Below are 27,464 nucleotides of genomic sequence, written 5' to 3'. Positions count from 1 at the left end.
TTCAGGTGCCTGAATTTTCCATGCAGGCAAAAGCATCTGAAGCTATCAAGTAAGGACAGCAAGGGAAGAAGTTTTGTCTCCCCTGGGCAATTTTTGAGCAAAAGCATAGGAAAGAACTTGCTAAAAGCAAGGTATTTTTAACTAGACGCTTAACAGACAACAAGGAGTGATTAAAACTCCTGAAGTGGCCTCTGCAGAGGAGTTTGGTTGTATCTTGAATACTTGACATCTCTCCCCTGTTACAAGGCCAAGCCTCCCTTCTGCCATGCCAAAAATAGGCCATAACCTTCATTTCTACACTTCGCAAAAAACCCTTAGAAGGGTCTACCACTAAAAAAGCAAACAGCTGGAACTGCAACTGGAGTCTTGCATACACACAGTTTTGAAATGGGTTAAAGGCTACTCCAAGTTTCAAAAGTTAGATTTATGCCTAATTAAAATAGTTTAGTACTAGAAACATCACCTAAATAGATTTGTCCTGCAGATTTAATCAAAAGGTCTTTATGATTCAATCTTTTTTTATCCTGAGAATGCATCACAGCATGAATCTCATCATTCTTGACTTGCTGTCTGATTTGCATCAACTGAATGCACTCCATATCCAGTACTTGAACTAGAGAGACATTTCTGAGGAGGGAAACAATCCAACAGTGTTGATTTACCTTTCCAATCAGAGAAAATTTACCTATTTTGATGCGTATGCCACTGACACTGGATTTCCGACGGCTGGCGTAGGACAACAGAATGTTCTGGGGTTTGAGATCCCTGTGGATGATGCCTTTGCTGTGCAGGATGCGCATGGCTGCTGCAATCTGCTGCAGGAACACTCGGATGGTGTCCTCACTGAGAGTCCCCTTAGCTGGGAATGACACACACAGGAGCAGGGGGGAGGATAAATATCAATATCGTTGGGTAAAAGCAATAAGCTTCACAGTGATCAACTGAAAACATAGTGAATTACAATCCAATCATTATGAATCAGATCCAATCCCCAGTGTTTTTCTACACATGTAAATATTTTCAAAAATATAGACATCATTATAGTTTTACAGCAGCTACAGAACTCTGAATCATCTGTTTTTACAGTAGTTTATTCAACTTGGTAGCATCATATTTGTAAAACTTCTCAATCGCCATTAAATCCTAAACTGGCTAAAAAAGGCAAAGGAGATAAGAAAATAAAAGAACTTCATATAAAGTGTATCCAAAAATCACGGTAAAACCTGAAGCCATAAAACTTGTTCTTTAAACAAATCATTATAGGGATGCTGAGAACCACTCTGCTCAGAAATTTCATCCAGGATAAGATTAATTTGAAAGGAAAAAAATGAGATCTACTTTAGAAAGTCTCTTCAGAAGGTATTATCTCATTCTGCAGCCTGAAAAAGCACTGAACACAGGAGCTGGATTTCACTGTCTGAGTCTTTCCAAAGGTTTCACCAGCAAGTGAATTAAGCTTTTAATACACACAGTTACCATAACAATAGATGTGCACAAAAAAAGATTCCTTCAACACACTGAGATACAAGGGCAAGTAGAACATTTTCATGATGAAAAATATGAAGATTAACATCTCTGCTCAAAATTTTGGTTGTAAGAAGAATCCATTTGTCATGATTCTATAAATTCTGTCCTCACTTTGGGCAGAATCATGGAAAATCTCTCCTAAGCCAGCACTGCCTCTTTCTTGAGAGCATTATTATATAAGTAAATCAGTGCTTTTAAGTTCACATCTCGGAAAAGAAAACAGGTGGAATCAAAACACTGGGAACAGCCCCCAAAATGCAGTCTTAGAAATAGAAACCCACACATTTTTCAGCATGCTACTTATGGTTAACTACAGCTTCTCCCTCATTGACAAATAAGGGAATGTTACATTCAGCTGTGGCAAAAAAAAAAAAAAAAAAGCATTTTCTGTCTATTATCACATTCACCCACATTTAAAGCACAGGCAGAAGACTCAGAGAAACACCAATGGATGTCAGGAACACTGAATATAAACATGTAAAGCAAAATAATAGGGAAATACAATAATCAATTACCTTGTAAGTAATCTGCCAAGTCCCCACCATTGCAGTACTGTTAAAAACAAAGGGTTTTATTCAAAATACAACCACTGAAACACCTGCTACATCATTTCTACTTTGTAATCTTTTAATGAAAATTAGATTGCTTCCAGCTGTTTGCTTTAAAATTTCTTTGTTAATTATTTGTAATTAATAATTTGAGGTGTCTCACTTCATCAATACTTACAGTATCATAACATGAAACTGAATAATTTATGAAACAAACAGTGCTGATAAATTTAGTGAGGCATAGGAAATTCATAATTTACTTTTCAAAATTGTTTGTTTTAGCAAGCCATGGTTAGTTTGCAGCTGTGCAAAGGAGTAGGTCTAAAAGTCTTTAAAATCAACCAGAAACATACATGTTAACACATACCTCCATGACCAAAAAGACAGAATTGGGCATTTCCTAAACGAGGAGAAGAAAACAGATTTAAGAATCCAGAAGACAAAGTCTGTACCTGCATTAACCAAGTGTAACATGGGATTTTTCAATCACTGAGACATCTTAATGTAAAGTTACAATTTCAGAGCATAGCAAAAGTGTAGGTTCTTCACCATGAAATATTCTACATTTCCAAAAACATTTTCATATGTAAAAGAATAAAATCACCAGGCAATAATTCCATAAAGTGTCTCCCTGAGCAAGCCTTTGGCAGAAGCACATCCCTGCCATGTTCCTCATGGCAGAGCTGTGAGCTGTGTCCATCCTCCTCAGATTTTCCAAAGCACTGACCTCCCATGACCTATTTGCAACCTGAATTCCCTCTCTTGTAATTGTGGAAAAGTTCCTGAAAGACAGATTGCCTAACTTCTACTTCTAAATTATCTACACACTCCACAAAATCCTGCTAAAAAATACATATATCTGTGCTTAAACCTGACTGCAACAAAAACATTCATCCTTTTTCCAAATATTTATTTTGTGTGAGGGAAGAAAGGCCTGACCTGTCTCTGCTAATTATCAACATTGTTTTCCACAGTCTCCTGCAAAAAATAGTTCTGCTGGGCTTACAAAGTTGAAGATTCTGAGAGTTTTTATAAAGAAAAAGTATTTTTTTCTCCCTCTGAGCCGATTAAGATTGAAAGGAAAGAACACAAAGAGAACTGGAAGGAAACATAAGGGAAGTGTACAGTAAACAGGATGATGCTTTTAGTTACAGAGTATGTTACCTCCCTTTCCCTTTAAAAATAAACTTAAACAAGAGGTGACAGATTGAGGGAAAATATGGCTTTTAAGACAGTTGAAGGAAAAGGGTGAGATGGCACCAGACAAGGCCAGGCACCTGCCCCAGTGGGAAGTGGGATTGCAGACAGTCTGACTAAATCCTGCTAAACAGTGTCACAAGAAAGTCAAAAGGGACATTGCACAGCAAAATAAATGCTGTGAACTCAGCCACCTTTCTCAGTGCTTGCACTGAAACTTCAGCAGATGTTTAATTTGACCACTCTGGCAAGAATTATCACCAGGGTGCCATTGTCAAGGGCTCACTAACAGCTTATGTTAGAAAGCTTGAAAAAGAGAAATAAAAGCAAAAATGGGCCCTTGGGCTCAGGCTGGAGAAACCAACAACCCTAAACATCACCCAGAGCACAGAGGTCAGGGATGGCACAACCCATCAAAGCCAATCCATCACAGACACAGATATCCAGACAACTACAGATAATGGCAATAATTACAGTGCAAGATGAACAGGCTGGTTTAAGGTTAACTCAAGAGTAAATTCGTCTGCTTCATTTTTGGGAAGCATTTAGGAACTCATGTCTCCGTTACAGAAATGCATTTGAGGTTCTTTCCAGCCCAGAACATCAAGCACATTTTGCAGATTTGTTTACATTTGGAAATTAGCTTCAAAGAAAGCAAGTTTCTAGGAACATGAGTCAAATCTGTTGGGAATAAAAGGCAAACTCCAACCAATATAGAATATTAAAGCAGCAGCAGATCACATTTCAGGAAGTCCCAATTGTTCAATGTTTCTGCAACAGCTGTGGCCAACATGAACCATAATTTACATTCCTACAAACACCTCAAAACCTCAGTGCATACAGCAAAGCAAAAACACCATTAGTAATTACTTGCTTTGTAAATTACTGAAAATATACAATGCTAATTGTTCCTTTCTGCAGTGTTCCTCTGCAACAACACCTTCCAAGACAGAAACTCTCTTTCAGGAACCCCAAAGCTGCCAAACATCAACCGAGATCCCAATTTATCAAATTGAAAATTCTGCCAACTGAGGATCACTTCACTTAAAGGACAACTGTGACGTGGAAAAGAACAACCCAGCTAAGAAGGACAGAAAATCCATTCTGCAGTGACAAGAAAGCAGCTCAGCTCCTGGATTTCCACCCGAGCATTGCAATCCCATGAATCAGAAAGATGTTCCACAGCATCAGAGCCTCCACTGCACAAAAACAGCAGCTTATGGCAGCATGTAATGCTCAGCTCATGACAGACATTTATTCATAACAAAACTAAGAGGATGTGTTTGCTGGATTCCCTTGGAAACAAAGTCCTCTCAAATGAACTTCTCTCTTCAGAAACACAGAGCTGATGATTTGCCCTGTTGTACCAGTCCTTACCTGCTTAGATAGTCATTTCTACAAATCACACTGGATTGCCTTTATATAGCATTAGTCATCCTTTTTTTGACTGATATTCTTGATGAAAAATAACAAATCAAGTCACCAAGTGAAGTCATAGTAAGAAGTAGAGTGTGTTTCCTTAATGTATCCTGGACAATCCTTTTTTAATAAATCAGCAGAGCAGATTAGAGATTCCACAAAGACATTTTCCCAGGCTCAAAAGTTCTCTCCAATTCGTAGTGAGGAAGTGATAGCTTGCACGGAACTGATACCAACCTCCCCAGCCACAACTTGCCCCAACTTGAACTCCCAACCAAACACTTTTCAGTATCCCACCAACACAAGCTTTAGTTCAAAACAGCTGTTGACTTGCTAAGCAGAGCAAAGCGCTCAAAATGGAAAGATTAGAAAACCAGCATGTTTCAGATCTAACATTCAGGAATAAAGCTGATCTAGCAAGTTATTTTAAACTGCCTCTTGAAACAGATAACAAAGCTTTCAACAATTTGCATTGATGTACAGATCACAAAATTAGTGCAGCTGAAGTTGTTCTGACCTACACTTCTACCTAGATAAATAATCAAGCAAAACAAATTTCTGCTGTGTTGCAACAATTACCAGTTTTGCCCAGCGACCCTTGTTTTGCTGCTTAAAGTTTTCTTGACAAAAACCCACTTTTGCTCCTTTTTATTCTGAATCTAAGTTTTACTTGCAAACTGAAGTAAAAGATGGCAAAGGTTAATAAGAAACCATTTTACAATTCTGAAAGGTAAGCAGATAAACCTAAGAGAAAGAGGTTAAGAGGCAACATATTTGCCAAAACTTGCTACATTTTAATCCAAGGCTTCCACCAGTTGTCCTGGGGGATGTGAAGCTCCAACCTGAATCACAGTCTCAGCACAGTAGTACCATTTAAAAAAACATTAATTGAAAAAGAAGTCAAAACATCCTTGGTTACTTCCAAGAGCTGTTGCTGGATCTCTGGAGTACTGGCAGAAACATTCCCTAGATTTCATTTTGGTTCACAAGTCCTCCTTTAGAACAAGCTGAAGGTCTGCAAGGAGCTTAGTGAGCTCCCAAAGCAGACACTGTGGCAAGTACTTTCTTCCCTTTTTGCTTCGAGCCTGTAGGTTTTATTTCATTGCAGTTTATGATGGGAGTCCCAAAAGCATGAGAGTTACCCTGACAGCTTGTGCACTGCTATTATCTGATTAATTTCCTGCTATGTTCATTTGTGCTCTATTGGATATAATTTTTTGGCCAGGAACATACTTTTTTTTTTTCAGCTTTAAATACATTTGGCAAAAATTCTAGTGATTTAGTGAAAAAGGACAGGTCCAGATCTTTTAAAGGCTGTTTCTCTCTGTATTATAGACATTCTTGGTTTACTTTGTGAGTGTAACACAGCAGCAACTTCTGCGTTCAGCTCCTATCACCTAAAGGGCTGAACATTTTGTAATTCTGACTAAATGTTAAATCTCAGGCTAAATGTCACTTGACATGTGCCTGTAGGATTCAAACAGGGCGCATGCTGCCAATTATTCACATAAAAGAGCAATCAGCCATGGAGAAATCATTCATTTGCTGCTATGTACAATGCTGTATTTAACCAATATATGGCGAGTGGGGAAAGGGGCTGCTCTGCTGCCCAGCACCAAGGAAAAGCAGAGCTCTCAGCACAAAGGTTCAGCACACTTGTCTGCCAGAAAATCCTGTGAAACAGTTCTGAAATTCAAATTACAGCATCTAGGTGCAGCAGGTAAGCTAAGGCTTGTGTAGTAACTCCAACTCTGGTTCTGTGGGCCAGAACAAATTCTAATTCTGGTTGTCCCCAGCCTCCAGCATCTACACTGGCATCATTCCTGCACTGTCATAACCAACCTTTCAGCTGCCACCAGCTGCCAGGTGGTGTTTCAAAACCTTTACAGTTGCTACAGGGCAAGATTTTTCTTTTTATCTGAACAGCATGTTCTCATATGACTATTTCCACACAGACACAGACGATGGATAGTGACAAACACAAAGGCCTTAAGCAAGGAGGTGAGGGGACAAAAATAAAGCCATTGAGACATCCCTGTTCTGAAAGATCTGTGATGGGAGTATGGAGGCAATGAATGCTGTGAGACACCAAGATCAGGAGCACACACGGGATGCCTGGAGCAAGTATCTCAAGAAACACATGCAATAGTACCAGACCAACTGGAGTCCTTGGGTAAACCAGAGGCATTTAATTCCTGCTGCTGAAACAACAGTTCCTCCCCTCCATCCCTACTAAGAACTCCTGGGCTCTGCATACAAGCAAAGGCTGAGCTGTAGGTCCCAGAAGGATCTCTGGCTCCATTCCCACTGGCTTTCTCTGCTTCCAAGGACAGCAGAAGCAGCTGCAGGTTTTTTGTCTGCTCTGTACCAACAAGCTAAGACAAGAAACAATTTTTATCCAAATACTGTTTCTCTAATAACACTCAGAAATTAGTTCTCCCTAAACTACTGTTCTAACAGCAAACTTCAGACTGCATACAGTGAGGACATTAATTCACTCTCCTAAAATGCTATCTCCAAGATACATTACAGGCTTTCATTCTGAGGGCTGACATTCTAGAGAGGTCTTGAATTAAATTATTTGCTAAAACAGGCACTGTCTGGCACTGTGTAAGAGATTAGTCCTACTCAGCACACACTTGGGATCATGAACTGCACAAAACTGTAAATTCATGCCCTAAATATAGAACATTCCAAATAACTCACTGATACCTTCATACTTCAGTGGAATACTTTATCCAAGGATCTCAGTGTATTTTATGCTGGCAAGTTAGAGGTTATTTTAGACTCCTTTTGCTTTTAAGAAACACTGAGCGCCACTTCCCCAATTAACAGGATCCAAGATTGATTTTCTTTTGCAGGATCAATGACATCCCACAGCACCACCATGGGAAAAGAGTTACATCCTTAAACCATTTCAGAGATTTGGGAGTTTTTTAATTCTTGAATGACAGACAATCAAACACTTGCCCAAGAAGATAAGTGAAAAACGTCTCTCTTGCTATCCTTCTATTTTATCTGAGTTTCTTTAAGCACTTCACAAAAAATTAATTTCACATTTAGAGGTGAGCTATTTTACTGCTGAAAAACATTTGTCTCTCACAGATGGAGGGTTTTTATTTTAAAATCTCTACAAGTTCTCTCAGTGGCTTCCACACCTTGGTGTGTGCAGCTCCCCAGCCCTGGGAGGTGGCACCAGCAGCAGTGGTGTGCTCTGCTTACATAAAATGCTTATCTGCAGCTCAAACCTGCCAGAGCTGCACATCCACCTCACGGAAATCAAGGGCAATTATCCTGCTGGCTGCAGAACAAAACATTTTTATGCCACCATTAACATACACCAGTTCACTAGGGTGTGGCTCCAGATGAATGGGCACTTCTAGTAATTTAACTCCAGACACACTAATAACATATCAAAATGCTATTCACAGGAGCTGAAGGAACAGCAGTGGAGAAGGTTTTTAAATGTTCATGCACAATCAGCAGAATGGCCCACAAGTTCTTCTTGGATTTAATTAAAACCTTCATGGTGTATCTGTCTTTATTACGCTGACTTGTGTGACTGGTCACTGATCATGCAACAGGAACACAACCATAAATGAAGAGACATGAAGGAGAAAGAACCTCCTGAAAATCAATTCAAATCAAGCTTTTTGCAGTATATAAAAAACCCTCTACTTTCATTCTCAAAAGATATATTCCAAATTGCTATGCAGGGATACAGCTTTAATCTCAAAGTATAATTTAATATTATGAGATGTGAAAATATTTATTCTTGATCACGATCAATTTACACTTTTTTCACTTAGTTTTGCCACTTTCATTGCACAGCATCTTTTCTGTCTGGAAACTCAGAGCAACAATCAGCTCTTGGCTTATTCAGCTAAACAATCTGTCAAACTGCATCTGAAACAGGACCATTTTCTTATTTCAAATTGTCTAAGGTTAAGAAAAGCTTCAGCCCAACAGAACTACAAAAATAAAACAGACTCCCGTTCACACTGAGAACTTCCTACTGTGACACAGACTTCACTGGCTCCAGCACTGAGGAAAAAAAAATAGCTTCTGTAAACTTAGAAATAGCTTGAAATCCTAAAGTCTTATCTGCTGGACTGTATCACTGTTCACAATACTCTGGCAAACAAAAGGGGCAGCACATGCTAGAACATGAAATGCTAAAGAAAATTAGTAGGTGTAACAGCCTACTAGACATATGAATGCCTTGCATAGTGTTCATTCTTGCTGGGTTATAAATTAATGTAATCACAGAAGTTAATGATGTCTGCCACTTCACAAACAGCAGAAAGGGAAAAGCTTATTTGTGCAAGTGGCACACTGTTTATACCATTTTTGCAAAGCAATTCCTTCTGTAACAGCAGCATCCTGCTGCCAAGCTTTGTGTTTGCTACGAATGCATTTGAAATATATGAAGGTACAAGACACAGGTTTGCCTTTCTCTTTGCTTTAACTCTTCATTTAATCTAAACACAATAGTTGGTGACAAGCAGCAACATCCCCTTCTCAAATGGAGCAGCACTGGACCATTTGAACTGTCCTGTCACCCTTTCCTGTGGCAGGACAGAAAATCCTAAAAGTTATGTTTATAAATAACCTTTATGTAAAGAAACCATAGGCAAGTAGAGGGCTCTGTCTCTCCTTGTGCATAAATCAAGAGTCTCACATGTTAAATCATCAAGATCCTTAACTAGACCACTCCCCCCAGGTTGAGCTGCAGAGCTGACTAAGGAGCCTTCACATATAAACAACTGTAAATGGTAAATCTGAAATTCAGCTGCTTACTCACACACCAACACCCTCAGTCAACAATTCCAGTTGCTTTTGAGATGTCTGGATGTACTAAATTTAGGATGCTGACAGATTATTTCCACTTAGCAATGCTCAGGAAAACCTGGTCTCCTCGAGAAGCATAACAGACAATACTTTCCCTCTCAGAGCAGAAAGTATCATTCAAAAACGAAGAATTTTGAAGTCAAGATCCAGGAAAAACAGAGTCTGTAGATTGAAACTACAAGTTTTGATGCACAGTCAGTTGCTACGTGAACATCACTGCTTTTTACCAAAAGTCACTCGTGTCCTACAGCCCTAGAAAACCTGAGCCCACCTAATTTATGTCACATGAACACAGCTTTCTATAGCAAAAGATACACATCTACACAAACTAAAAGCTTTTAGCATGTGAGTGTGTAAAGACAGGAAACATTGAATGTCACAATCTCTATTTTGTGTTGCTTTAACCATGCAATACCCCAAAGGTGCTTCTCAGTAATTTTTTTCCATCAGTGTAACTCTGTATTTAAAATTAGATCTAAGCCCAGGAGATAAATGTATAGCTCTCATTCAAGCAGAACAAATGGCTGTATGAGCTACCTCATGTCTTATTTAGCTTTGCTCAACACTGGCAGGCCTTAGGACACAAAAATGTACTTCCTACTAAGCAGAATTCACTACCCTAGATAGCCTGCAGAGTAACTCCTCCACTTTATCAGGCAGGACTCTGGGAATAAAGAGAGGAGAAGCAATTTAATTGAAAAGATTCAAATGTCTGCTTGGTTTTTTCACTGTACCCTGTCCTTCTGAACACACAGGCACTGGCAATAGATACATGTGATTGTGGTTTTCTACTTCCTTCAGTTCCTCCTCACTGTGACACAAGGCTGAACACCACATTTCTTTGTCACAGAGATCTCCAAGATGCTGCTCTTGCTGCCACTTGTTTTTGCTAAATACCAAACTGATGACAGCAACAAAATAAATGGCCATTCAAAATTTTCTACTTAGTATACACATATATTATTTCATAATTTAATTTCAATGGAAAAAAAAAGGCATCAAAATATATTTTACCTGGACATCATAAAGAGCTACAATGTTCTCATGCTGAAGTTCCTGTAAAACAAAATATTTTTGTTATGAAAATAGGTTAGTGTTATTGCTATTATTAATACTACTATTATTATTAATTTAATATGCTGATAATGCTGATTTGGTGATAATCAAAGAGATTTTTTTAAGACCATCTGATGGAATTTGGAGGAAATCCCAGCTATTTTGACAATATTTACAGGATAAGGAAGTTAGGCAATATCTTCAGAGGTCATAAAAACATTGGGTTCCAGAACTTAATGTCTGTGACTTGTTGCAGAAAGTATCAGAGCACAAGATTCTCTAATGAGCACTGAAAACTGACTAGATTTAATTTTCTACTCCTACACAATTTCTTTCTTAGTGAAGTAACCAACTAGACCATGCTCAAATCAACCTTACTTTTTGAGTACAAAGAAAATTAAACCAAATAACATTAAATGAAACTCATGGGACAGCTCATGCTTTATTTTTAACTTTTGTTTGTTAAGTACTTGCAGCACACTCATACACCCAACACTACAACTTCTGGTGTATAATAAGTAAATGAGTATATAATATGTATATAATAGTATATAAAGTAGTGATGTATCTCGAGAAGCTCAGAAACACGGGAAGAAAGCAGCACTCATTATTACTGCAAAGCTGTGTGAAATGAGATGTGAAATTCAGAGAGCAGGGAATGTTGAATGACCACCCAAGGAGATGTTTGCATAAAATAACACTGAAAAACTGAAGGATGCTCTGTTACATTTCCTCTGTTAGAGCCACACTCCACATTTTAAGGCAATTATCACAGGTCAGAAGTGGGCAGCTGCTTCAGGAATCAAAGTCAGCTCACTGATTTCAGCTTTCAAGGCAGCTTTGAGCAAAAAAGTTGCAGAAAGATCAAAGACTGATGCTTCACCCTCAGCTATGATCTGCTGGGAAAAGGTGCCACACTGGCCATCCAGAAGGACAAAGTCTTCCACATGTGCCATAAGCAAAGCACAGAGACTGGTTCCACAACAACTTCTGCTTTTAACTACAAAAGCGTGCTCATAATCTGTTCTGAGACATTTCCAGAACTAAAGGTGTATCTTTTTCTGTTTTTCTTAGTATTTTTATTTCTGGATCCCTAACAAAGAAACAGCACAACAGCAATTACTGTGATACCACCCATGACCTGGAATGAACTAGGTCAGAAGTCTCTTTTCCTTTTCAAGGAAAGCAGCTTTAAAAATCACTGCAAATTAGCATACCTTTAAGATTTTTATTTCTTTTCCAAGTAGGATTTGTGACTTCGACAAGTTCTTTTTGTTAATACTCTTTATGGCTACTTCCCAATCAGTTTTCTGGAAGCAAACAAAAAAAGTATTGTCAGTTTACTTTTTTTGTTGTTTTTTTAACTTTATCCTCTAACAACTATCCAGTAAAGCACTGAGAAAAAGTTGCAAGATCACCCCTCCTCTACCCACCAGTGATTACTACATCACATGATACCATCAAGAACTATTTCATTCCACAATAGCTTAGACAGCTATTAAAATCCAGCTTCAGCTACATTGCATTTTAATGAATTCCAAAGCATTTTAAAAAACCCCCCAAAAACAAGTAACCATATCCCATTTATTTTTTGGTAGCAGTGCTATGTATCTGCTTTTTTAGCCTTCTCACAATGATCAAGTTACTTTTAGTGTCCTTAAAGAACTTCTCATTTTAAGCCTTTTTATGCTCTGCAGATGAAAACTGCTCTGTTTTAAGTAAGCTTATGTATTTTCTATTTATAAATTATTCAAAAATAAACTGACTATTTATTTGTGAGGTGGGAGTACCTCCATTGGCCTTTAAAGTTTCCGTTTCCCTTTCTCCCCCCCTTTTTTTTTTAACCCCAAAATCACTGCACTGTGCCTCTCCAAGATGTGAGTGCTGCCTTAATCCTCCAAAATGTTAAATCTGAAGGGCTGTTTTCTGGAAAGCAAAGCTCTTTAGGCACCAGAATAAACTCACAGCATCAAGAAACCATAACGTAACTATGAATATCCGGGGAGATTAGCAAGTCACGCCAGGAAACCAGACACCTCTGAATTTAAGAAATCTTCAGCCAATCCCAAAGGAGACAATTTTCCATTAGATCCCTCGTTATCCAGCGAGATAAACATGACCCTCCCGACAAACAAAGGGCTCAGCCTCCCCTACAGCTGCAACTCTCCCCTCGCCGCTATGTCAGGGAGCTGCCAACAGCGGGGAGGAGCGGTGGGACCGCGGACAGGCCGGTGGGGTTGAGGGAAGGGAAAAAATAGAGGGTTTATGGATGCCGGGGCCGGATCCCGGCTCAGGGCCGCGGGGCAGCCCCGGGCCTCTGCCCAGCCCGCACCTCCCTTCGGCTTTTTTCTCCCCGAACACCCAAAGCACGTCAAAACTCCCCAGAGGACACAAACCCCACCACCACCACCGCAGCTGTCACCCACCCGAGGGGCTCTGCCGGCCCCGGGTTGTGTAACCAGCCCCGCTCCGGCTGCGGGCGAAGCCCGTCGCTGTTTACCTTGCGGTGGCGACCTTTGAAGACCACAGCAAAGGCTCCGTGTCCTATCAGGTCCTTCTTGCTGTACTCAAAGTCCCCCACCGCCTCCATCATCCCTCAGCGGGGCATGAAGCCCCCGGGAAGGACGGAGGCAAAACAAAGGGGCTTCTTCCTCCAGCTACAGCCGCCTCACGGCAGCCGGCGGCGGGGTGGGAGCCTGCCCCGGTCCTGGCTGCCCCCGGCGGCGGGGGCAGCTCCTCTCATACCGCCGCAGACCCCCGGGCCGGCGGGGCTGCTGCAGGGCGTCACCGAAGCGAGGGGCTCCGTCGGGCATGGGGAGGGGAAAGAGGGGAATCTCAGGGGCCGGGTGTGAGCGGACAGCGCGGCATCGGAGCCGGGACGACGGGCCTTCTCAGCGGGGAAGGGAGCTCCGTGCCCTGCCGCTGCCCGGCCCCATGGCCCCGCCACAGCGGGGGCTGCCGGCGCCGCGGCCCCGCTCAGGGACCGAACCCCAGAGCATCCAGCGACGCGGGGGGAGGCGCGGCCCACAGCTCCGGGGGTGGCTGTCGCTGTCGCCGCCGCAGCCCCCGCGGGAGGGGAGGAAGCAGTGAGGGTACGGACGGGGGTCTCTCAGGCCGCCAGCGCCTCCCGGGGCTCCTGCCGCTCGACCAGCTCCTGCACAAAGATCCGCACTCGACCAGCCCCGGCTGCGAGTGCCCAGCCCTCCGCGCCGCCCCGCGGCTTTTATAGGCCGCAGTGCGCAGGCCCGGACGCTCGGGTGCTTCCGCCGGCGGCCAAAGAGTGCCTCACCCCGGGTAACCCGGCGGCCTCCCCACCGCCAGCGCCTCAGAGCGGAGCCGGACCGGGGCCATTGCCCTGAGCCCGCCGAGCCCTCCCCGGCCCGCACCCGTCCCGTCAGGGCTCCAGGGGCCCGTTCGGGTCGTCCCCTCAGGGAGGATGATGACCCAGGCCTCTGGGTCTACCTCTGGACCCACCCTTGCCCTCACGCCGGGGTAGAGAGGCCAAACTCAGCTCGCCACGCCCGGCCATCACTTCAGCCCTTTCCTCGGCCGCCTCAGGCCCACCCACCCAGTCAGGACAACGCTGAGGGGCCACCAGGAGAAGAGGGAGGACCGGAGGTGCACAGGACAAGAGCTGGGACAGCCAGCAGCCAGAGTGGGAAGGCAGGTATTGGATCATCCCAGGGTTCCAAGGCACTGGCACTGTTTACACAACACCTCCGGGTCACACACACTCCCAGCCCTGTCCCTGCTCCAGTAGAGAGCAAGACACTCCCTCAAACCTGAAACAAGGGATTTCAATGAATGGAGAGGCAATGGAGGAACGGGCACACAAAGTGCTGTGAGCCAAAGATGCTTGGAGTTGTTTTCTCCCTTTACAAGGAGAACAACGCCTGTAATTTATAGCGCCTGCCTCCCAGGGCTTTTAGATCAGCCTGGGGCTGTTTACAGCACGTACAAACATTAAAAAAAGCCCAACCAGCCACCGAACAACAGTCACATGGTGCCTCTGACCTTCACCTCCGGGTTTACATAATTATGCTCCTTTCCTCTGTGTTCCATTCCTCACTGCTCTCTTTCCCCCCCCTCCATCCATGTTCTCCATCACACCACCTCCACATCCCAGTTTCAGGCCCTTTCAGGCTTCCCCAAGATCCCCACGGGCCCCAGTGGATTCAGGGTGTGCACTGGGGTCACACAGGGCAGAGCTCTGACCCCACAGCTGTGCTGTGCCTTCCCTGACGTGAGACAGGCTCTGCTTTCAGTGGCACCAGATCAAAACAGAGACTGAGCGAAAAGTTCTGCACTTGGGCCTCTCCTCATTCTTCACTTATCTCCCTTGGCTTTCCAGCACTCAAAACCAGGCACTACTGGATCTGTGTGCTATGTCAGAACCTCCACAGCTAAAGACTTCTCCACAATGCACTTAAATTAAAAAAATATCCAGCAAGAGATTCTTAAGGAAAGATTGACAGCTTTATCAAGGACATTTTAAGCTATTAGAGGCATCCTAAGAAATCTGTTTTGTGCCAAAGAGAACCAAAGGGCTTTAAAACCCCTCAAAAATGAATCCCCCCTTTATTTGGTGAAGTTTTGAGCTCCCACCCAAAATCCACCCATGGCACTACCCCAACAACGTTGAGAAAGTGGAGCTGATCAATAATTTCAACAGCTCGGAACACCCGGGGGAAAGAATAAATAAGATGTAAAAATATTCTGAGTTAACCATAAATTAAAGTGTTGGTAGTAACAGACACTCTGTGATACGCTTCACAGTACCCCTTTAAACCAGGAAAAAGCCCACAAGCTTCCATGTGTTAAACATTCTGATTCATAATTTCCCTGAGAACTGGTTGTTTATTGCCATCCACCAATTCTCACTTCAGTATTAATGCTCTCAGCGTCAGCGTGTATCCTCACCCCAAAATCAATGTCACAAGCTGCATTTAAAAAGGAATTCATTCAGAAGATGCCTTTTGAGCAGATGAAAGTCACAACAGCCATTACTAAGCCACCCATTCTGCATCACACTTGCAAACCAAGACACATTTCCCAACACATTTCCCTTCGGCAGCAGCACTGCCTGATGTCCTTTTGTCCTCGTAATGGGGCTGGAGCCCTGGAGCAGGTTTGTTTCAGCACAGCAAGGACAAACAGCCAGGAGCGGCAGGGAGGTTTGACCGGAATAACTAAACACCCTGCGCTGGGATCCGAGCGGGATCCGAGGGCTCAAACAGCGCTCGCTGGAGGCTGCGGGATTTGCATGCGGGTCACTCCTTCCAGCTGGGTCCTTGACTGGCAGCTGGGGGAGCTTCTGGGTGTCAGTAACTCCAGCATCCAGACTACAAAGAACCTAGGAACAGCACCTTCGCTTGCTTTTGCTGCTGGAAGAGCTCAGAGACAGAACGGACTGAATTCACCCCTCCCAAGGGGAGGCTCGTTACTGGAGATGTTGGGAGAGCGATGCAGGAAAACCCTAAGGGGCTCATGCTGCTCCTACACACAGATATCTGACATTCAGCCCTGTATCCTGCAGCACCCGGGGGATGCTCTGCTCCAACTATGCAGCAGGACACTAAAACACTCAGTGTGCTCCAAAAGCACAGCCAGGGCACCAGTACCCTGTCTGATCAACCCCAGGGATCCTTCAAAAACACAGAGCACTGTGTCCTGAGTTGGTTCATTTTTAACATCACGCTCTGCAGGAGCTGCAGCCCACTGAGAGAGACCACCAGCAACCCACAGTTCTGCAACCACCCATTCACAGAGTGAAGAAAACAGAACAGCAGTACTGGAGATGGCTCTGGGGCTCCTTCCCAGCTGCACTGCTTTGCTTCAGACAAATTAGTCCCTCAGTTGTGAGCCAGGACTTTTGATCACAAGAGCCACACATCTAGGAAGGAATTAGCAACTTCCAGGTTGCTTGTCTGAGTGCAGAGAAGGATGCTTTCACCTGGTAGCAGCTCCACAGAACACAGACATCACTGCCCTGAGTTTTCTTAAGACCTTTCGTCCTCAAAAGCACTAATGGACTTCACAGCAAGCCCATTTCTGCCATACCACACCACCAAAATGCAGCCCTGAGGTAGAAACATCACCTGAACAGTGCCTGGGTTGACCCAAAAAAAAAAAGCAGAACACGGCTGCTTTTCCTACTTTTCATGCAGAACAATGAATGAAGTTCATTTTCTTCCTATTCATTGAAAGATTTTTCTGGTCTGTCTCTCCCCAGGCTATAAACTTGCACATGGAAATTAAATTACAGATCTGGGAAAATATTCAAGAGATCATCTGAGTTGAACAGAACAGGAACATGTGGCTGCAAGGACCCAGGGAGCACGACACACACTCCACTTGCACAGATAAGCAGGACACGGTCCCAAGAACATTTTCACATGGATTTTAAGGCGTCACTTATCTAAATCAGCTCCCAAAGGCAGGAGTCAGTGCTATCTACTTCACTCCAGGTGTTCTTACCACATCCTTCCTTCCCTCCCTCCATCACACTCAGGAATTCATTAAACAGGTAAACCTTCCTCAGAGGACTGGCACACTTCCCAATCCTTATCACCACTGTCCTCCCATTGGGATTTGCAACAAAATTAATGGTGGCATCAGCTGAGCTTTTAAAGGAGAAAGTGTCAGTGGGCTCTGCAGGACAGTTTCTGGCTATGCTTAAAATTATTCTTGTATTACCAGTGAAAAATAACGCCCTTGTGGTAAGAAAACCTGTGTGGGATGTTTAATGAGTAACTCAGGAGGAACCGGACTGAAACACAGGAGCAGACCCCAAGATTCCTATCAGACAGCACTGGAGCTCAGGCATTTCAGTAGGTTTTCTGTAAGATTGGTGCTGCTGATGCCAGAAAAGCAATCAGAAAGCTCCAGCCTACCTTCTAGATTTGTCCTTTAACAAAAAGTAACATCTTTCCCATTAATAACGCCATCAACCCAAATTTGCATCTGCAATTGCCCAAATTAGCTAATTAAAGCTCCCATCCCCAGCGCCGGCGGAGCGAGGGAGCTCACGCGCTCGCTGCGGCTCCTGCCAAGCAGGAGCCAGCTCTGGAGGGAAGGGCAGCAGCTCTTCCTTCCCCGGTGCCTGAGCAGGCAGGAGACTGCAGCCAGGCCCGGGAAATGCCGCATTCAAATAAAACTGGGAGGGAGGAGTGTTAGGGAATTGCTTAGGAATACAGCTGGAGCAGGGCCAGCACTTAGTATGCATGGAGGCTGGTGCTGTGTGAATGGTAAAAATAGCAGCAGATGCTTAGATAAGAAAATACAATTTGGTGTACATGCAAACCCATCACAGAGCATGGTTCCAAAATCTACCCGCTATCAGATCAAAGGAAGATTAAGGCTGAGAGCTTAATTTGGTGTAAACTTAGTTGCAAGGCCCTTTCTTTCTTCAAGAGGTCTCACTTCCCTTTGGAAAACCTTTCTGCTCCAGCATTAGAAAGGTGGGTTTTAATCAGGCTTTATGTCATAGAAGCAGAGCCTGAAGGGATGGCAGGAGCAGGTCAGAGGGCACAGCGATGGCTTTGGTTTGGAAATCAGTGAACAAGGTGCACTGATTTTTTAGGTACACCTACACACATGCACAGCCAAGCCAGTTCCCACAGGCAGGATCGCTTCCCTGAGCTCTGATACATCCCTGCCTCCAACACAAAACACACCATGGATTGACAGGGCACAGTGACCCTGTGCAGCACTCCAGGGGAGGAAGCAGAGAATGATGATTCTTCACTCAGGAAGAGCCACGTGCAACCAGGAGCTGCTGCTTTCAGCAAGTCAGACTTGGGGACAGAGAGCTGAACTCCCAAAGGTGGATCATTTCCTTTAGCACAGGCACGCCAAAAAACCTGGAAACCAGGCAGGCTTCTTGGCTGTTACCAGTGACCTGTTCCTCTTCTTCCCAAGGGCACAGCAGTCCATGGAGGCAGAATTATCAGCTGGTTTTAAACCACCCTGTCCCACAACATTTACCTCAGTGAATTATGAAAGGTTTTGTTTATGCAGATGGACACAACGTGGCCCTCACTGTCAGCAAGAACCAGCTGGAGGAAGCACCCTAATGAAAGAGCAGGTATGGGATACTGAGCTCTTCCCAAAAGATGCCATAGAGATAGATCCCTGCTGACTTGGCTGGCAGAAAGAGACACTAACACCAACAGGAACCACAAATTGTCTTCTCAGTCATATTAAAGATTTAACCCTTTGTTCCACCCTTTGGCTCATCTGAACACTTGCAGACAAGCAAAAGGCCATTACTACACGATCTTAATTCTCCAAAGCAATCATGACAGCAGGCATAAAGTCCTAAAATGCATCTTTGCAGCTGGGAAGCGTCTGAGATCCAAACTCCTATTCTGAATTGTAGTACTCACTGAGTATGAGGGCTATGGAGAACGTTTTGACCTTCATGCTAACCTGCTGCAACTGAATCTGACAGTGTAATTTCTGCTCCTTATAAATCACATCTTGATTTTCTCTGTTTCATAAGCATCCTGGAAATAAACACTGAGTCCAGGTCTATTTGCCCCACAATGGCTAGAAGCCTGAACTGACTGTCATAAGCAAACTTACAAATACCCGACTGACAGTGTGAATCCCTCTCACCCACTGGGCAAGTAAATGCATTTTAGAAATTCCAGGAGCCAGCTCTGTGCAATGGAAATATTGCTATTTTCTGTGTCAGTCCCAGCCCTGCTGTCAGCACGTATCCAGGGCAAGGGACAAGTGCCACACAAAATTCCTGCTCCATTCTTCCCCTTCCCCACCCTATCCTTCCTTCCCCTTGAGCCAGTGGTGGATGGGAAATGGACACTCTCTCCCCTGTTCAGAGGCACAAGAGTCTCATTTTCCCATTCCCAAGAGCTGTTGAGACCTGAAAACTCAGCACAGCTCCAGCAGTCATTTGAAGTCCATGCCTGTTGCAACCTGAACAGATTAGCAAAGGAGTTATCTGCTGTGGATGAAGAGGATCACTGGCAGATAATGCTCAGCACAGCCCACAGGGAAACGGGTGTGTGGAAAGGCAAAGCCTTACTGGAATAATGAGAAGCCCCAAGTCCTCATTCTCAGCAGATCTTTGTCCCAGACACACAGCCAAGCACAATTCTGCAATGTAATGATGTGCTGAATTTTCCCATTTCTCTCTCTCTCTGAAGGCCACACAAGGACAACCTTTTCTGTTCCCACTGAAACCCTCTTCTCCGCAGGATTCTTCACAGAGCAAGAAAGGGCACGGGCAGTCTCCGCCCTTTGCTTGCCCCTTTCAGGACAGTGGCTACTGTGAGGCTGAAATTCCAAAAAAAAGCCAGCTGACATGGAGGCAGATGAGGTATCCCTCCTGTGATGTTCAGAGGAAATCATCCTGCAATGCACAGCTCTTAATAAGAACTAACATGAAAATTTCCTTAAATAAATATAAGGAAAGCATCCATGAGGGAGAGTTGCCAGTGGGAACATGGAGCCGTGTTTGGGTCAACCTCTGTCATCCATCACCTTGGAGATCTCCCAGGATCGTGCCGAGGGCAGGACCAGCAGCTCCATGTCACTGTTCCTATCGACGCCATCTGGAAAGGGAAAGAGCTGCTGTGTCCCTGTGGTGGGGCACCAGCTCTGCCACAGGGCCCAGCAGGCACCAGACAAGAGCAGCACAGCAGGGACCTGGGGTCACCAGCCACAGTCAAATGGCAACCAGCTCCTGGGAATTTGTCTGCATAACTGGGAGAGGGGAGAAGGTCAGAAAGGAAGGCCTGACCAGCTTTCCAGGAGTCAAAACATCTGAGTCAAATTTCACCCTGACTGCTCGGCTGGAGGGGCTCTGCTTCCTAGATATCTCCCAGCAACAGCTCCTGTCCTGAGAGAGGTCAGGTCTCCAAGCTGGAATTTGACCCAGTGCTGTGCTCTCTGCAAGGAGATCGTGCCCTAACCATGCAGGTCTCTGCAAGGGCACTGTGGCTCTGAGGGACACGTGGAGTAGCTGCAACATCCTCACAGACAAGCAGGTTACTCACATCCGCAAACACTTGTCCTTCCCTCCGCTCGCTACCCTCTGTCCGTCCGGGCTCCAATCTGCTGCATACACCTGGTGTGATGGAAACCACGGTCACCTCTGCTGGGAGGAGGGATCACTCCTGCCTCCCAAACAGCTCCACCAGGGACCTCACCTCATCGGCATGGCCAGGCAGATCGATGGCCAGTTTCTTGGTCTTGGCATCCCAGACCTTGAGGGTGCTGTCGCTGCTGCCGCTCACCAGCAAGCGGCTGTCGGCTGACCAGGCGATCTGGTACACGGCCGAGACGTGGCCCCTCAGCGACGTCAGGTACCTGGGGACAAGGACAGGCTGTTAGAGCAGCAGGCTTTGGTCCAAACCTGTCCTTGCCTTTGTGTTTCTTCACCAGCACAGTTACAGGATGCCCAGCACACTCCAGGCAGTCAATTGCTACACAGAGTCCACCTAAAAACCTTCCCAAGTGGGCTCAGAACCTTCTAAAGGATGACTCTTCATCTCACCCTTTCTGCCAAGAAACCTTTATTCAGCTTCAGCCTCACTGCAGAGGCGTGTTCTTCCCTCTCTGGCTGAGCAGCCTGGATTTAGAAGGACCTTTAAAATCACTGACATGAAAGCCAAACTCATGAGCATTAAGGTTGGTTTGCAAGGGAGGACTGCTGCCCCCAGGAGCTCACCAGTACTCCAGCTGAAAGTTAAAAGCTGGATTACAGGGGCATCCAAATACTAACAGCACCACTTGTAACTACAAGAATTTGCATCATCCAGAACAAGCTGTTCTCTGGCACAAGAACTGTTTAAACTGGGTCAGCCTCCAGTTCCCAACACACACATCTTCAGGAGATCAGTGGAGTGGAACATCCCATCCCACCACAGCTGCGCCTGCCCCGGAGAACTGACCCTGCAGCAACAGGGTGTGCACACAGGTGCCAGGCAGTGCTGTGGCCGAGTCACAGGGGGATGCACACACTGAGCCAAGCACAGGCACCTTGGCACAAGAAAAGCCAGACAAGGGACTTCCCGAGGTCAGAAAAAGGCAAAGGCAGCAGAGTGACTTTGAGTTCAAGCTACAGAACACACCAGGGAGCTGCTGGCAATGACACTGGGGCCCATCCCTGTGCATCCTGTGTGTTCCACACAGACTCCAAAGCAGCACCACCCCTGTAACAGAACAAACCAACTCACTTTCCTGTCCTACCATCCCAGAGCTTTATGGACTTGTCAAAGGAAGCACTAGCTATTATGCGGGTGTCTGGTGAGAAGAGGACTTGGTTAATCAATGCTTGGTGGCCTGTCATTCTCTCCAGCGGCTTCTTGTCTTCTGCTGGTCTCCAAAGAAACAGGGTGAAATCATCTGACCCCGAGACAAGCCTTTCTGGTTCCTGGCCCTGAAAAAGGGATGAAAGAGCCCAAGTCTTGTACAAGCCAGGTGTGGAGAGCTCGGAAGCACACCAGTGTTGGGGTGTCCACTGCTTTCACCAGTGACAGCGTTAGAAGTGACAGCAGGGACAAAAGGGACTTACCCGGACTTGGTTGTACCTCTGCAGTGCCCTGTCTTTCAGTTCTGCCACTGAAAAAAGGAAAAGGAGAGTGAAAGAGATATTGGCGATCCTTAGATGAAAATAAACTTTATAATCTTGTCATGCCAATTCCAACCCTGGATCTGTGGGTTAAGCAGGAGCATTTGTGATTGCTCAATTTGCTAAAGGCAATTCGGGAGCAAAAGCCCATGGAAACAAAGTGGCCTCCCCATCCCCCAGACTGCTCCACCCTGGCACAGGCAAGGAAAATCTTGACTTCCAGCACGACCAGTCCTCCCCCAGCCTCCAGCACGGGCGCTGCACTCACAGGAGCCTCTGACATCCTGGGGGTTGATGGTGGCCTCGGCCGGCTCGAAGGCGCCGGTGCGGAGAACGTAGTCGGTGCTCAGGGCCATAGTGTTCACCCAGTGAGCGTGGCCCTGCAGCGTGCGGCACAGGACCCCCTGGGGACAAAGCCACCCTCAGACAGGGACAGGCAGGACACAGCCAGGCTGCACAGCAGACCCACTGGGCTGCAGGGAACAACCCCAAACTTTCCAAACCTGCCTGCCCCAGCTGCAGGCAGGCTAAGCAGTGAAGACACAACACTGTAAAGCTTCAGAAATCAGTTTCCCTTGCACAACACCCATCAGCTCAGGTTGCTCCAGGGATGTTTCCAGCTTTTAGTCCCATTTAATTCTCTTAAGGATAAAAACATCACACAACAGCTACCCCTTGCAAACCCCAAGCAACAGGTCAAGAAGATACAGCAGCTCTGTTTTTCAGGGCACAAGCTGTGCCAGGAAGAGCAAAGCTACCCCACAATGTGCCCAACCCCCTTTGCCAGCAGCCCAAGGGCAGCCCCTCACTTACATCCTGGCTCCTCCAGACTTTGATGGTCCTGTCCTGGGAGGAGGAGTAGAGCAAGCCATCGCCCCCCCACTTCACACAGGTCACCGACTGCGTGTGGCTCGTGAGGATTTTGTCACACCTGCCCATCAGCGTGTCCCAGATGCGGATGCTGCCATCCTTGGAGGCGCTGGCCAGGTAACGGCACTCTGGGTTTCTGGCCAAAGAGATCAAATCCATTTGTGCAGCTCCCCTGAGCTCCTTCCCCACCAGCCCCAGAGGATTCAAGGGTCAGCAGGCAAAAAATTACAACTTTCTTTGGGCTCAAGATCAGAGAGAGGCCAGAAAGGGGCAGAGCACTGACCTACAGAGAACAAGCTCTCACAAGGCAGAGGAGAGGCTGACAAATGCTTCCTCCAAACCAACTCCTGGGCTGCACATTGGAGGAATCAGTCCAGGGTAAACCTGGCAGCTGAGCCCTTGGCAATGACCCTGTTTGCACAGCTCTAACCCACTGGCTAACGAGGGCACCACAAACTGGCACTTTCCCTAGGCACAGGTTGGGAAGATACCTGGGCAGAGGATCAGCCTCACAGATAGCACAGATCCATGGCATTGGGAATGTGTTGGATGTTCCCCTGCCTCTACCATGCTTCATTTCCAGCCTGTGGACAGAGTGCTGTTGTGCTGGCAGGGCCGAAAGGAGCAATGTCCATCCACATGGCTCAGGGGGCAAATTGAACACATCTGGAAGCAGCTGGCCACAACCCAGCAAGGACAGGGCAGCCACAACCCTTTGTCCTTTGCACATCTTCATCACTCTGCATGATGGCACCAGCAGTGGGGAAGAGCACAGCCCCTCCCATTGCACTGGAACTGGCTGAAGAAAGAGAACTGCAGCCTTGGCAGGGTCATGTCTCTCCACTTCCTCATCTTCCTCTACAATCATTTTTTGCTAATCCAGTTAATTGTCTGCAAATAGCTGGAGCTTCCTACTGGCAAATTCAATTTGCAGGGTTCTGCTCTGAAGGGGCCCTTCTTCTTTCTTTTTTATTTATTTCTGCAACATCTTGGATTAATGGCTGCAACTGCCCCCCTCCACCCACCTGTCCCAGAGGGAGCTTTAGCTGATTGAAGGGATAAGGGGATTGTACAGTTAATCATCCCTCATGATAAACAAATGGGATGACAGAGGCCAGCAGGATCAGGAGAGCAGACAGGAGTGCTCTGCCCTTGAACACCACCAGGTTTCCCTGCTCCCACCTCAGCATGCCTAGGGCAGCACATCAGTGTTTGTCCAGCACCACAAAAGCAGTGTTTTCCACAGGCAGGTGTGTCTTTTTCCCAGGGGAAAACAGACACAGCCTGGCAGTGATTCCCCAGCAGCTCATGGGGACTGTGAGCAGCAGCTGGGACTCCTGGCTCCCAGCTGCACACATTTTTCCCAGCTCACCTTGAGAGCTGTTCTCCTACATGGGCTTTTTCTCCGTAACAGGAGAAAGGCAAACAGGAGCAATGCCCTTCGGGTCAGGCTGCTCTTTTCCATAGGAGCAAAGGGGAAGGGCTGAGCTGGCCCTGCACTTACATGTGGAGTGGTTCCCAGCACAGACATGTGATCCATTTGGAGTGGCCAGACAGCACCCGGCCGATCTGGCTGCCAGTGGCTGGGTCCCAGAGAAAGATCTGTCCAAGAGAGGAAGCACAAGGGTCGCGTCAGGCCACAGACATCATGTGAGTCCCAGAGATGTTGGAGCTCCATTTAGAAAGCAGAGATGTCCTTGGGATCATGTTTGCTCGCAGGGAGCAGCAAGGGAAGGGGGCTGGATGCCTTTCCAGGTCCCTGCAGCAATCAGCTGACACCCAAAAGAATGAGACTTGATTGCCCTCCTCTCTGCCTACAACACTGCTGCTACAAACTTATCTGACTCAACTCAAAAAGAATACAGGTCCCCAAAAAGCCACCTGGTGCCAGAGACTCAGTGAGTGTTTGCAGAGCACAGTGAAAGCCACAGCGTGCTAAACGCTGCTGATTATCGGATCCTGTGGGTGGGACACATGCTGGTTTTCTCTTGTTGATTCTCTCTCTACATAAACGTTCATCTTAAGAGCCAAGGCATTAGTCATCTCCTACTTAAGAACCTGGGAGAAATAGGGAAAAGGAGGACAAGCAGCTCTCTGGGTTCAGTTAAAGGCAGACCAGCACCAAACCACGGCAAAACCACCCTGGCCCAGGACATTTCCTCGGGATTGCCATCACAACTTTGGCAGCTCTGTGAGTGCTCTCATTGCTCCCAGACCATCCAAAAGGTCAGAGAGAGCGACTGCCCCTCAGCAGCGCAGCTCCCATTTAACCACATGCTCCTGCTTCCCCGGGCATTTCTGCACTTCAAGCACACAAATTCTGTCCCACAGCAGGGTATGAGCCCCCTTCACATTCCTGCAAGAGGGAATTTGGCCGTGTCTGTGTGGGAACACTGAACAGGCTGCTGCTGCACGTCTGGGTCACGGTAATAGCAGCCCTGGCTTGGCTGGGTGATACCCGTCCTCACTCCAGACACCTCCCTTGTGATGGAGCTGCTTGCCAAGGACCACATCCACAGCCTGGACTCTTTCTGGCACAAGACAGCAGGACTCAGCAGCAAGAGCTCCACAAGGTGACAATGCCAGAGCTCTGCCTGGCACAGAGATGCTTCTCGCAATACTGTGACACATCCACACACAAAGCTCCTCCGGGGAATGGGAATCCTGCTCAAAACAATGCCATACACCCCTCATGCCCCAGAAAAAACAAGCCTTTGCCCTTAATCCCCCACAGCCCCACACCAAGGGAGCCCACGTGTACCTGGCTGTTCTTGCAGCCCGAGGCCAGTTTCTTGCCATCAGGTGACCAAGCGATGCTGAGCACCCAGTGCCGGTGACCTGGCAGAGAGAGCGTGGGTGGTGTGAGTGGAGAGCTGTGACTGTCCCTGGTTTCCCAGCAGGAAGGCACTCCGTGTTCCTCCTGGCCAGCCCCTCTTGTTCCACTTTGTTAAAGAGAGGTTCTCCCTCCCCAGGCTGCGGTCCCAGCCTGGACAGCTCAAGCAGCACCAGGCTCTGCTCTGCTTGTCCCCTCAAGCAGACAGGGGGTGCATGAGAAACAGGGGCATGAGCTGCCCTCTTGGGACACCCCTGCACCCACCTTTGGCCGTGAACTGCGGTGTTTCCGTGCTGAGGTCCCAGAAGCGGACAGTGGTGTCTCCAGAGCCACTCGCCAGGTACCTGGGAGAGGAGGAACAGCTCAGCACATTGTCCCCAGGACAGGACAACAGCAGCTGCTGCCTTGCCCTGATCCCCCCCTCTGCAGCCAGACCCTCGTACTTTCCAGTGGGGCTGAAGGCCACGGAGATGACGGCCTCGGTGTGTCCCTCCAGGGAGCTGGTGCAGCGCGTCACTGCCCGCACCCTGAACACCGCCTGCGGCTGGTAGATGATGTCCAGGACCTTCTCTGTCTCCACGCTTTGCCCTGCCAGGGTCTTCTCCAGAGACGCCACAATCTCGGCATCGTGGACGAAGAAGGCCAGAGGCACCGGCTCATCCTGCAGGGGAAAAGGGCAGGTGAGGCAGCGAGAAGCCGCGCTGGGTCTGGCTGGGGATGCCGGGGAGTTCGGGAGGGGTCTCACCTTCTGTAGGAGGGCGTTGCAGACCAGCTGCAGCTTGTCCGGGGTGATGGTGACCGGGACGTCGAAGGGGGAGCCCAGGCACTCCCCTGCCTCATCCCGGAACTGGATCAGGAGCCGCTGCACATCCTCCTCGTCCGGCGACATGCTCTGCGGGACAGTGGGCTCAGCGCCGGGAATCCCACCACTGGCAGCGATACCCGCGTGGGGAGAAGGAGACTCTACAGGGGCACCCCGCGTAGGGCCCGTGGGAGGGAGAAACACCCCGCACTGCGCAGGACCCCGCACGGGATGGGGTCAGCAGGAGCCACACGGGGGAACCCCAGACGAGCGAGGAGACCCCGGAGCGCCGCAGCACTCCCACCCCTGCAGCTTCCAGGCGCTGCCGCTGCCCCTGCCCCTGCCCATCCCGGTCCCGGTCCCGCTCCCGGTCCCGCTCACCGCGGCCATGTGCGCGCGCGCCCCACGTGGGCCGGAAGCGGCGCCGCCGGGCGGGAGCGCCCGAGCGCGGCGCTGCTGCCCCTGGCGGCTGGCGGTGCGCGCCGCGCTCGCCCCGGAGCCGCGGGTTCGAGGCCGCGCCGGGACAAGTCCCGCGGGGCCCGGGCGGGCGGATGTCACCGCGGCTCTAAAAGCTCAGGGGTGCGAGACCAAAGCGACTCAAGACAGGCCGAGCTGCTCACGCTCAATCCGGCCCACAGTTTAAGGAAACACAGCCCTGAGCAATATCCGTACCCTAATCTGTGCCCTGCAATCCCTGAACACACCCAGGGTTCGTCGGGATCCTGCCCAGGGGGAAACTGAGTCAGGGGGGCACTAAAATAG

At 47.2% G+C, this 27,464-nt stretch overlaps 2 protein-coding genes across 3 annotated transcripts in view; both read right to left on the bottom strand.

Annotated features, from left to right (window-relative positions):
• Positions 1-13,801, bottom strand: part of ULK2 (unc-51 like autophagy activating kinase 2) — a 36,036-nt gene extending 22,235 nt beyond the window's left edge. The window contains exons 1-6 of one of the 2 annotated variants that reach the window (XM_010402372.2): positions 13,099-13,801; positions 11,816-11,908; positions 10,557-10,598; positions 2,443-2,475; positions 2,043-2,079; positions 686-859 (exon numbers count right to left, since the gene is read on the bottom strand). In XM_010402372.2, coding sequence (XP_010400674.1) covers positions 686-859; positions 2,043-2,079; positions 2,443-2,475; positions 10,557-10,598; positions 11,816-11,908; positions 13,099-13,191 — 472 coding nt within the window. In that variant the 5' untranslated portion in view covers positions 13,192-13,801. The remainder of the gene's footprint in view (positions 1-685; positions 860-2,042; positions 2,080-2,442; positions 2,476-10,556; positions 10,599-11,815; positions 11,909-13,098) is intronic. The other variant, XM_019287610.2, reaches the window with a different exon arrangement.
• A 1,254-nt stretch (positions 13,802-15,055) lies between these two features.
• NLE1 (notchless homolog 1) lies at positions 15,056-27,120 on the bottom strand. The gene is made up of 13 exons (XM_010402373.4): positions 27,084-27,120; positions 26,646-26,792; positions 26,344-26,561; positions 26,165-26,244; positions 25,829-25,905; positions 24,572-24,669; positions 23,011-23,203; positions 22,466-22,601; positions 22,141-22,187; positions 21,803-22,005; positions 20,774-20,933; positions 20,621-20,691; positions 15,056-20,176 (listed from the first exon to the last, which is right to left on the bottom strand). The coding sequence occupies exons 1-13, from the start codon at positions 27,090-27,092 to the stop codon at positions 20,164-20,166; spliced, it is 1,452 nt and encodes a 483-aa protein (XP_010400675.1). The 5' UTR covers positions 27,093-27,120; the 3' UTR covers positions 15,056-20,163.
• Between the last annotated feature and the right edge of the window lie 344 nt (positions 27,121-27,464).

Source organism: Corvus cornix, chromosome 19 (genome assembly GCF_000738735.6).
Source record: "Corvus cornix cornix isolate S_Up_H32 chromosome 19, ASM73873v5, whole genome shotgun sequence".
In the NCBI taxonomy this organism is placed as follows: Eukaryota; Metazoa; Chordata; class Aves; order Passeriformes; family Corvidae; genus Corvus; species Corvus cornix.
The sequence above is the reverse complement of the archived record's forward strand: the minus strand, read 5'-3'. Positions and strand labels throughout refer to the sequence as shown.

Bases quoted from the DNA above. Each gene is read 5' to 3' on its own strand.
- NLE1 (XM_010402373.4), bottom strand. The intron at 26,562-26,645 runs GTGAGACCCCTC...TTTCCCCTGCAG, and splicing joins GCAACGCCCTCCTACAGAAG to GATGAGCCGGTGCCTCTGGC. The intron at 24,670-25,828 runs GTACACGTGGGC...TCTCTTGGACAG, and splicing joins CGGGCTGCAAGAACAGCCAG to ATCTTTCTCTGGGACCCAGC.